The sequence below is a fragment of the Neoarius graeffei genome, chromosome 16 (genome assembly GCF_027579695.1).
Source record: "Neoarius graeffei isolate fNeoGra1 chromosome 16, fNeoGra1.pri, whole genome shotgun sequence".
NCBI classification, from domain to species: Eukaryota; Metazoa; Chordata; class Actinopteri; order Siluriformes; family Ariidae; genus Neoarius; species Neoarius graeffei.
In genome coordinates, this window is record NC_083584.1 from 28,093,569 (window position 1) to 28,105,667 (window position 12,099).

General features: G+C 38.0%; 1 protein-coding gene across 1 annotated transcript; it reads right to left on the reverse strand.

Moving 5' to 3' along the window:
* Nucleotides 1-871: 871 nt before the first annotated feature.
* stmn2b (stathmin 2b) lies at nucleotides 872-11,675 on the reverse strand. Its single transcript, XM_060942043.1, has 5 exons — nucleotides 11,657-11,675; nucleotides 7,623-7,718; nucleotides 6,599-6,774; nucleotides 6,061-6,252; nucleotides 872-949 (listed from the first exon to the last, which is right to left on the reverse strand). The coding sequence occupies exons 1-5, from the start codon at nucleotides 11,673-11,675 to the stop codon at nucleotides 872-874; spliced, it is 561 nt and encodes a 186-aa protein (XP_060798026.1).
* Nucleotides 11,676-12,099: the final 424 nt, after the last annotated feature.

The window sequence follows — 12,099 nt, forward strand, 5'->3', positions numbered from 1 at the left end:
AGTGGCCATGAGGCATAGATGTCATATCACATAATCAAGTACTGTGACTGAAGATTTAGTGAGCTCCTCGAGCAGGATGTCATCTTTGCTAAATCCTGTGTACATTTATACATGGTGTGTATGAATGTATGTATGTATGACTTATATATTGGTGTGTGTGTGTGTGTGTGTGTGTGTGTGTGTGTGTGTGTGTGTGTGTGTGTGTGTGTGATCTAACTCTCATGAAAATCTGAAATGTGTGTGTGACCTGATGTGACTAAATATGTTCTTCACACCCATATACACACATAAAAACATGGCCATTTGGGGTTGAAGAGGTCAAACCGCTAAATATCAGCTAGCCAGCAAATTCACAAACACCAAAGCCTGTTATAAGAGAAACTGCAGCAGATCGGAGAGATACAGTGAGAAGAAATGAATACATCCATTGATATATCGAGAGAAAATTATAAAATGGCACAATGCAATACTTTTGTCGCCTCATATATATATAAAACAAAAAAAGGAAGTATTTACAAAAACAGAAAAATCAATACCCACTTTTGACTTGTTTCATTTTGAATCGAGCAAAAACATTCTTGTTTAGGGAGCAGTAGGATGCATGATGCTTCTGGCTTTCATTTTTTCACTTTTTTCTTTTGGCAAGGGGAAGTTGGGAGAGGAATGTGCTGTTGGTGCAGACTGGGTTTGTCCTTCGCCCTCGGGTTAGGAAGTGAAGAGCAGGGGAGTGTATGTGGTGTGTGTGTGTGTGTGTGTGTGTGTGTGTGTGTGTGTGTGTGTGTGTGTGTGTATGAGACTCGTTTTCTACATGGGACTGGGTGAAAGGGAGAGAGGGTCTCTGACTTGGTCAGGTAGGTGATGGGGAGACATATTAGAACTGGAGATCTTCTTCTGCACTCAGCTCATCCCGCAGTTCCTTGTTCCTACGTACCACCTGGGCATGTCTCTCCTGGAAACACAGAACCAAAAATAAACATCACATTACGCTTTATATTTGAATCCATGTGTCATTTTTTTTCTTTCCTATACCCTCTGTGCTATAAAATAAAAATTCTAGTAAAAGTTATTTATAGTGACAGTTCTTTAATCATTTTCTTTTAGCGCCACAGAGAACTGCACTTTGCACCAATAATGTTTACGATATGTGCTGCAGCATGGAAAACCATTTCAAATGGTGACATTTTGACATTTTTTTTCATATATAGTTCTGAAAACTACATTTCCCTGAAATGAAATGCACTGAATTATCTTTTACACGTATCTCAAACAGAAGTAAAGTTTTAGCATTTTAAAGTCACATGGAATGACATGATCTTGTTCCAATTCAACTGAAAGACGCTGACACGCTAACTGTCTAAGTGTCTATCATTATTTTTGCTGCTGTGTTTGTTTAACTGCCTCATTATAGAAAGTAAATAACATGATTTCTGGCTTAGTAGTTTCATAACCACACACCACTAATTCAATATAGGACTCGTGATTGAGCAGATATCGAGCTATTGTGATGCACAGTTTCAAGTGAAATGCAATGAAGATTACTGTATTACAGTAAAAACCCATGTACTGTATAAGAACCTGGATTTTTCCAAGTTAGCCTAAACGGGTTCTTATATAAATGGTATTTACTGTGAAATTAGGCTATTTATGTTCTTACATGGGTTCTTATTTTCTTACGAAAAGAGCTACTCATTGCCATTAGGTGTGGTCTATCATTAATGTAAATTATGTATAAATTTTCTCCAAATGACTGCGATCTAAGCAAATACAAATGAAATAATACAGATAAGCACGTACTGTATGTAAAATCAAGGAAACAAAACGTATACAACTGTAGAATGTATAGCCAAGTTCCCTTTTCAGGCTCTTCAGTTGTATGGCATGGTAGTAAACTTGTTTGTAAAAGGTCATAAAAACATGCAAATGATGCCTTTGGGTTTAGTTCTTGTGGCAAGGCAAGGCAAGGCAAGTTTATTTATATAGCACATTTCATACACAGTGACAGTTCAATGTGCTTTACAGAAGTAAAAGCAAAACAGTAAACAATAGAGAATAAAATTACATAAAATAAATGGGAAAAATATAATAAGAATTAAACAATAGTAGAAATAAAATAATAAAATGAAGTAGAAGTTCAAATAGGGGGAGAGAAAAAAAACAGCAGAATAAAATAGAATAAAAGTTAAGTAAAATTTGAAACATGCAGAAACTGTAAAAGTACAGATTATAAAAACATGTATAGAAGACAATATTAATTATTTAACAAAAAGCATCTGAAAACAGCTTGGTCTTTAACCTAGATTTGAAGCTGCCAACAGCAGGAGCATTTTTGATGTCCTCTGGCAGTTGGTTCCATAGCTGCACTGCATAGTAGCTAAAAGCTGCTTCACCATACTTTGTTTTAACAACAGGTTTTAATAGTAAATTTTTCTGTTGCGATCTGGTAGATCTGACTGGGTTAGGCCGCTGCAACATATCAGAGAGGTAATTGGGCCCTGTACCATTTAGAGATTTGTACACCAGCAGCAGTGGCAGCGGGGGCGTGGTCAAGCGTCGGTCTGTGAATGGAGAGTGGAGTCAGGGAAGGTAAGTGGCAGGATCATTGCACCTGAGGGGAATTAACCTGTGTTTGTGTGTCTTCCCCAGTGACCGCGCCCTATAAGAGGAGAGGGAGAGCAGAGGAAGGGAGCTCTCCCCAACCTGAACACTGGTGTGCATGCGTGTGGCTGGGAGAGTGAATGGTTGCAAAGCTGAAAAGCAAAATAAAAGAGTTAGTGAGAACTCAGTTCTGGCCTGCCGTGCTTCTGTGCTCCACCCACCTTAAACCATTTCCACAGTTCTTAAACGCAGAAGTCTAAAAAGAACAGGGCTCTAGTCCTTGAGGTCTGATTTGATCATCAGAACCATCAGCTGTAATAAGGAAGCCAGTCCTCTGAAATAATTTCCGAAAAAGTGATTTGTCTGCTGAAAGCTCCTTCCAAGCATCAGCAGTCCATTTTGTCATGAGGATTCGTTTCTTCTGAGCAGTAAGCTTATTTTCTTTGATCAAAATGTTTTTAGTTTTGACTCCATTTGAAAATAACAACCCGCTTTTAAAATTTTAGCCTAAGATAGGTTCTTATGTAAAAGAAGAACAACAACTTTATTCATCACATGTACACTTGTGAAATTACTCTCTGCATTTAACCCATCTGAAGCAGTGAACACGCGCACACACACACACACACACACACACACACACGTCAGCAATGAGCGCGCACACACACACACACACACACACACACACACACACACACACACACACACACACAGAGCAATGGGCAGCCATGCTAACAGCGCCCAGGGAGCAGTTAGGGGTTAGGTGCCTCAGTCAAGGGCACTTCAGCCTAAGGTCACCCCATGTTAACCTAACCACGTGTCTTTGGATTGTGGGGGAAACCAGAGCATCCGGAGGAAACCTACACAGACACAGGGAGAACATGCAAATTCCACACGGACAGGCCCCCGTCAGCCACTAGGCTCAAACCCAGAACCTTCTTGCTGTGAGGCGACAGTGCAAACCACTACACCACCATGCTGCCCCAAAGGGGGTCTAAACAGAAAATCTTAGCCTCACAGGTTCTTAAAATCCAGGTTCTTATACATGGGTTTTTACTGTATTTGAAGTAAAGCTATGCTGTGCTGAGTGTTTAGCTCTGCCATATTTAAAACACTATACAGTGAAATGCAGCTGATTATTGAGCTGATTACACTTCATAGTGACTTGTATCTAGCTCACAACTACTAAGAAAACAATGTAATGAAGGTTTCATTGTGCAAGAAATAAAACATAACGGGGCGTACGGTTATAGGAAAGTAATCAATGACAGGGTGGTGTGAAATTGATTATTTTTCCAATAACAGAATGTCCTGAAATGTTTTATTCTTCTTCTACCACAGTAATTTGATTACAATGCTAATAATTTTGACTTAGTAATGAGTGACAATTTGTACTTTGGAACAGTTTACAGTAATATTTATGTTTTTGTTATCACTTACTTTAAAACAGCTATAAACAGTTGTTTCCTCACCAATTTCTCTTTTTTGTCTCTCTTAATGTTAATAAGACAAAAAAAAAACCCACAGCTTGTCATGTTACGAATGAAGCAGAATAGCGCGAATGTTCTCTGTTGTTTTGAAAAACTTACTTAAAACTCTTATAAAGTAATAACTGTGGAGCTCTTCCATAAATAAACATCACCACACAGAAGATTTCACCAAATCCTCAACTATACTCTTGTTTTATTAAATAACAACATATTTTTATCTGTTTATTTTTGGCTTAATCTATCACGCAAGTCCCTGTGTTACATTGTTACTATAGAAATGATCATTCATCAGAATGAGTCTGGTTTCCTGAACTACTGTCAGAGATGCTGTTACAGAAACTTTATCAAGACCTTCTGACCAATCAGATTTAAGAATTCAACAGTGCTGTGGTATATACTGATTATATTTGTTTCATCTATCTATCTATCTATCTATCTATCTATCTATCTATCTATCTATCTATCTATCTACAGTATATATATATATATATATATATATATATATATATATATATATATATATATATATATATATAAAAAAGTGAAATATCTGACTTAATATGATGTGAAATTGAGTCGTACATGAGCTGATAGCTGACGAGGCACATAGCGCCAAGTAGGCTATAAGCCATGTATGACAAGATTGAGTGGAATAACTGTTTTATTCTCTCCACATTCACTGGATTTTTAGAAACAGAGCATTTTTGTTTTTATTTTTTGCAAATTCGATAAATAAAAACTTTATGCAAAACGTCCGGTAAAATCATTTCCGCTTAGCGGACACGTAGCAAATTGCATACATGCATAGTAAAATATTCAAATTTGACAAGATTTACATCAACAGTTAATCAATGAAAACACATTTTATCGAAAAAAATTAAGCTTCAAACTTTTTGAGTGGAGTTTTTATTTCATCCTCGGTTGATTCAACAATGCGCTCCGCCATTTTGTTTTTCTCTACTCACGGTATATGAGCTGATATCCTTGTAGTAGAGTAGCCAATTAGAGCATGCGATTGCTCATATCCAGTGAATGTGGATAGAATAAATATTTATATATATTTATTCTATCCACATTTATATGTTTATTCTATCCACATTCACTGGATATGATCAATTGCGAGCTCTGATTGGCTACTCTACTATGAGGCTATTAGCTCATATACTATGAGTAGAGAAAAACAAAATGGCGGAGCGTGTTGCTGAACCAACCGAGGACGAAATAAAAACTCTACTCGAAAACAAAACCCCCAAAAAATACAAAAAAAAGCAACAAAACATAGAATGAATGTATTTGATGGTAAGAACATATCTTTTTTTATTTTTCAAGAATTATTATTATAGCATTTTTCACAAATTGCTACTGTCATTTCGCTGGTTTGTTTACATTCTAAGTGGAAATTATTTTGTTGGATGTTTTGTATAAAGTTTTTATTTATTTGATTTGATAAAAATAAAAATGCTCTGTTTCTCAAAATCCAGTGAATGTGGATAGAATAAAACAGTTATTCCACTCAATCTTGTCGTACATGGCTTATACCCAACTCAGTGCTATGCACTTCATTGGCTATCAGCTCATGTACAACTCGATTTTGTGGAATAACTGTTAAATAAATAAATATATATGACATCCATGCACATAAAATTAATGTTGGTATGACTGTAGGTCAAAGAAAAAGACAACCTAAAAGATGATATGCACAAATCATTTAACATGTGGTTGTTGGGTTAATTGTGGGCCATTATCTTTTGGTTTCTGATAGCTGGACATAGGATTACTCCTAAGCTACTTAGCATGTTCCTCTGTAACCTCTAGATAGTGTAAATATATGATTCCAGTGTGCCTCTAGTCCTTCCTACTGGAAACATATTGCATTTCAAATAACTTTTTGAAATTCAATTTAGTCCAAAAAAATCAATTTCTCATCATATTCAGGAAGGTGCTGGTTTTTTTCCTTACTGTAGGAAATCCTCACCTTCTCCTGTAGGCGCTCCAGCATAGCTGTGAGCAGAGCCTCACGGTTCTTGGTGATGTGCTCCATCTTCATGATAAGCTTCTCCTCTGCCATTTTGCTGAAGTTGCTGTTTTCCTCCATAGCCTTGAGCAGCACATCGCGCTCGTGCTCACGTTTCTCGGCCAGAGCCTTTAGCACCTGAGCCTCCTGAGACTGCACACAGAAAGGGAAGAGTAAAAGTTTCAGGGTAGGGGGAGGGGAAGGGGGAGAGGAACGGAGAAAGACCAGAGAGACAAATTAATTGTGAAAAAAAATTTTGAATGATGCCTGGCTACTCAATTCCTACCAAAAAGTTCTGATCAATAAGTGAGAAAGCAAAAATTGTGAATGACTTAGCAGAAACATCTATAACAAAATAATTAATGATGGTTTGTATAAATCAATGCAAATTTCAGGTTCAGAATGCAGCTACGACTATTAATGCTAACTTCCTGCATTTTCACCAAAAAAAAAATGCAATATTCTGAAGAAACACTGATGAAGCAAATGTGTCACTCACTTTCCTTCGGTCCTCAGCTGCCTCCAGCTTCTTCTGAATGTCTTCCAGGGAAACGTCCCTCTTCTTGGGGGGAGAGGTGATGCTGTAACCCCCCTCAGATGTAGGGGAAGGCGTTTTCAGGATCACTTCAAAGGCTTGTCCAGAAGCTCGCTTGTTAATGGGCGTAACCTTCATGTCTAAGCACAGACACAGCACAGTGAGACGTATGGACAACAAGTGATTAAGTGATTCAACATTAGGACCACCTATTCATGCTTGTAATGAATCGGGGCCCATCAAAAAAGATCCCCAATTATTTTGGCTCATTTATTCTATTAGAATCTAATAATCTATTGTAAAGTGTATTAATGGGATGCAACTTCACTCCCTGTTACAGATGGGAGCACAGGAATTAAATAAATGCAGTAAAAACAAACTGTTTTTAATTATAGGTATTGAATTTAAAACTGTGTGGATGTGCCAGAAGCCAAAGGGCATTCTCAGCCAAAAGAGATTAATGATCCAAAAGTGGAGTCTGGTCCATTAACATAAGAATTTATTGCCATGTTTGTGTACAGCAAACAAGCAAGTTATTAAAACCAAGAAGCCAGTCGGTCAATTAAATGCAAAGGAGGAACGTGACAATAATAAAGACTTGTTCTTCTTAATTTACCCACAAATGTATTTATTCCACTTGAATGATGTACGTCAAACCAGCTACCAGATTTGGGACACTACAACATCCTGAACTACTTAGTATTTGGCTTCAAACTTGAAAAAAATTTCACGGCCCACTAGATGGCGCGTCGCAGCCCACCAATGGGCCATAGCCCGGTGGTTGAGAAAAACTGCACTAAACAACATTATAAAGAAATCTAATGCAATGTTGAGACATTTATTGATCTTTTGGTTGTGAATGTCTCCGCAAAGTTTCTTGTTGGCATGTATACCTCAAGTTGTACACGTTAAAATGTCTCATCTAACAATTTGCTATAAATGTTATCTGATAACTTGGAATTTATGCAACTTTTTTTAAACTTCCTACCTTCGAACTCGCCCATCATCTTGTTCCGAGCCTCTGGGTACAAGCAGGAGCAGATGAAAGAGACAAGGGACAGCTCCTTCATCTTCTCTTTGTAAGCTGCAGCAAAACACACCACATCAAATAAGTCCTTGGCCCAGATCTGTTATCTCTTTATATCAGTGTATATCATGCAAAATGGGTATTCATTTTCAACTGAGATGGAAAACAGCATCACAGCAGGCTCTCAGAGGCCTGAATTAGCCACGGCATTGTTTCCAATTATGTGCATAGTTCTTATAGCTGAGGAAGAGGCTTGATGCCATGAAATTCAAATAAGCATATTCCCCATAGTCTTCCTCTTCCTTCCTTGAATGTACATTAAATTATTTATTTACTCAGCAGGCGTCTAACTGCATAACTCCATTGCGATGCTTTTTTTTTTTTAGATTCAATTGTGCAAGTTGGCAGGATGATAACCTACATAATGACTCTTTCTAGTTCATTGGTTTTGCTGAGTTGTTAGAAATCATGTGGGTCTTTGGAGGATGATATTGATGATATATTACACCTTACAGGAACTCTGCATCGCCCCTGCAGATGAGTATCAGCTGATAAATCTGTCCTCTGATGTGTTAAATTTTACATTTTTATCAATCCAACCCTATTTTCTCATCACAGTGGCATCCCAGCATCCTGTCTCATTGCTCCAGCCATTTCGAGAATTCTCCCACACGCTTATCACCATGATAACCCAACACACTGAAGAAACACAGGTCAGAATCAACAAAGACAGGGGAGGCACCCCACTGAGATTAACGACCACGGACAGGCAAATTAAAGCTGTTCGCTTTGGGTGGTGTGTGAGCCCTAATTTGTAATTATCAGAGTGAACCATCTGGGTGAGCAGAGCGGGGTGGGGTGGGGGGTGGGGGGGTGTTGGTGGAAGAATACTAAGGATGCATACTGAGCATTCAGACATGTCAAGGCACCGTCCCTTTTTCTACGTCTCAGTCAGGATGAAAGGAGAATGACTGACAGTTCAATGGAGCGTTTAATTTAGGTCTTCTGATGAGGTGGTCAGAAAGGAAATTCCAGACAGGATAAAAGTCTGTGCTCTGTAAAATCCGTTTTAATTATTGAGCATCATCAGAGACCACACCCATACAATGACCACTGGGTTATAATTGCACAATAAAGCTTCTTATATTAATGAAAGAATAAGGTAAAATAAGTGCAGCTTTGCGATGATCAACAATCATGCACTAAGAATGCAATAAATAACGCATTTGGATTTAATTCCATCTACAAAGTGACATAAGGAGCACAATGTCAACATTGCAAGTATGACCACAAAATCCATATCAGTAAGAAAATGGCTGTCTTTGTGTGGCAGGTTTGATAATGAAACAGCTTGGCCAGGCTAAAAATCAATAATCTGACCCGCCCTACACTCACCCTATGTCCTGCATACATACATGTAACCTTTATGAAAGGAAGGATCATACTGTTTTATATTTCCTGTGGCACTATAAATACAGATCGAGCATAAACCTTAGTGGTGCGTGATCAGACATATTGGTGTCTGTGTATTTATAACTATCAAACAATGCGGGTTGCTTGTGCATTTGTGTCCCTGAAATAATCCCGTTTAATTGCATGTTTGGATAACGTTTCTTACATCTAATGCGAGCTGTAGAATCAAAATGTAATCAAAACTGGACTCTGCTTATGAATACAAAGCATGACACAGTGACTCTTGGACTTTCTGAATAATTAAATTTTTGCATGTATGCATGTCAATTTTTTGCCAAATATTAGTTTTTAGAGCACACTAAGGAGTGCCTACACCTAATTATTTATACTGTATATAGAACAAAACTGCATTGATGCAAAGTGAATGGATGCACAAGCAGCTTCATAATTCCTCTAAAGTCACTAATATATAGGGATCTGATCAAAATACCTACACCAAGATAATCATTGAAATCAACATATGGTTCGTTACATCTTCATGAACTGCAACCTCGTAGAGATATGATTTGAGGTCATATTTCAAGGATGGCAGCTCTCACCCTAAAAGATTATATATATATATATATATATATATATATATATATATATATATATATATATATATATATATATATAATGGGTTTTTTTCAAGGGCAGAATACACCAATCATCAAAGATATTTAATAAATACATGATGATGATGATGCTTTGTACAGTAATAAAAACCATAAAGTACAATGCAGGGATTTCTAGGATGTTACAGATGAAAGTGTTTTATCAGCTATGCAGGCGAAGCAAGAAGCATTATGCAATTTTTACAAGCTCTATGTTTATTACTGTATTATACTGCAGCTACTCCCTAGACTATGGTGTATTATATTATTGTTATTCACTTCCAAGTCATCCGTTCTGTGAAAGCAGCAAGATTTTTGGAAATAATCCATAAATGTCTAAGTGATTAGATCTACCCAAAGGCTTTTAATATTCCAACAACTGATTGACATGCCCTGCATCATTAGTTGGAATTTGCTCATAAATCTGCAACAACAACAACAACAACCTTTCCTTTAGTCCTGAAAAATAGCTATATAAAAATCTGACAGAAAAGTAGCACTAGATTAAATGGCCAGTAGACTTCATTCTCTGTAAAGCAATATCTCACCTTAAAACAGCCTCAGACTTTTTGATTCAAATAAAATCATTGCTGCTTTACTGACTCATTTCAGTGCAACAATCCAGAACTGCAGTCGCAATTACTTTAAAATAACGAGAATTTTTTAAAATAAATAAATAAATACAAACAAAGCAAGGGAATTACCATCCCTTTTTAATTTTCTTTATAGATCTCAAGTATGTTGTTTTGGCATGAATTACCACTTCATAGCTCCACTATAACGTTCTCAATAACTTCCCAATCATCACATTTTGTTGTTTCAGGTGTCACGAGATGAAAACCAATCTAGCGAGCAGGCCCACAACCCCAGCATCCACCCATCATGACTCAATAGTGCCAGCATCTGATCCGCCCCTGTACTCTACTCACCCAAATCTATACAAGCAATAAAATATGTCTAACAACTTCAGGTCACATTTCCATGACATTCTTCTCTAACAGCATGCATGCATACATCTAATCTATCTATCTATCTATCATGGCTCGTGACAGCAGCTTCTTGGCCAGAAATCCATGCACATGCATAGAATGGAACTGCTCATGAATAAATCATTTATATTGCCTATAGTCTATCTTGTAGGCTTGTGGTTGAATGCAAATAAAAAGCAGATAGCAGCACTAATGTCATTTCACAGATGTTGCAAAGTCTAATAATAATTAAAAAAAGGCCTGTGTGACTAAATAAATATGATGTAGCCTTGTGAGTAACAAAATGTCGGCGTGGTACCACAAATTCGCCATGTCGGGGATTAAGAAGCGACAGGATGAGAATTCGGGTCTGACCGCATAGCATCCAGTTTAATCGCTTTCAGAAAAGAGTGCGTGGATTAAAACGAAGCCGAAGATCTTGGACAGGGTTCTAAGAGTCCGCTGTCCGTTATTGTGCTGCTTAAGTCGATCATAAACCGAGAGCGTGATCTTGGGTGGGGTCCCTTCTGCATCATGCTGGAGAAAGAAGCCTGTGATGGGCAGGTGCAGCACCATCCAGCCCGGGATTTAACGCATTCTCAGCTGATCGACAGCCATTTATTTCCATACACACCTCACCTCACAAATAATTTCATGCATTCACATATTTTCAGAAATCAGCTGATGCAAGTGATGCACAAAAGATCCAGGTGACATCTAAACATTCATCATCATACTCAAATGTGTCCATATATTATATAAATACACACATTTGTTAGGCCTATTATATTTTATTTTTCATATTATAGCAGGCTCCAGTAGGATGCTGTTTTGGATGGAGCTCATGCATGCAGGCGGGGATTTTGTGCATCATGGGTGTCGTCTCCGTTCTGTAGCTTCTCATGCATCATCAACCTCAAAAAGATAAAAGTGGTTTCCAGAATCAGCCAGATGAACTTACCGACTGCGGTTTTGGCCATGGCTGCGGCTGTCGTTGCTGTGGGCGAAAACGAGCTGGAGTTCCGGACGGTGTGGAGATACAGGTCTGTTCTGTAAGGCACTGAGTCAGCAGAACGGCGCTCTGAGGCGGAGGAGAGGAGCGAGGAGACCGACAGCTCGAGATTATTAACACACGGTCGCGCGCTCCCGGTACCCTAGGCGCGCGCTTGGATATGGTGCGCCAAATAGTCCATAAACGACTCATAACCGACACTCCAGAATAAATAAGATTAATTTATTCTTAAAACGTTCTAAGGTGCATTTGCACAACAAATGTGGTGTTCATGAAAATATAGCTAGTTTAAAAAAAATCTGATCAGACAGAATTGTTAGTGTGACTTTACATATACCGTAAAATACCAAATAATAGCCGAGTTCCAATTAACCGCCGAGTTCCCTTTAACG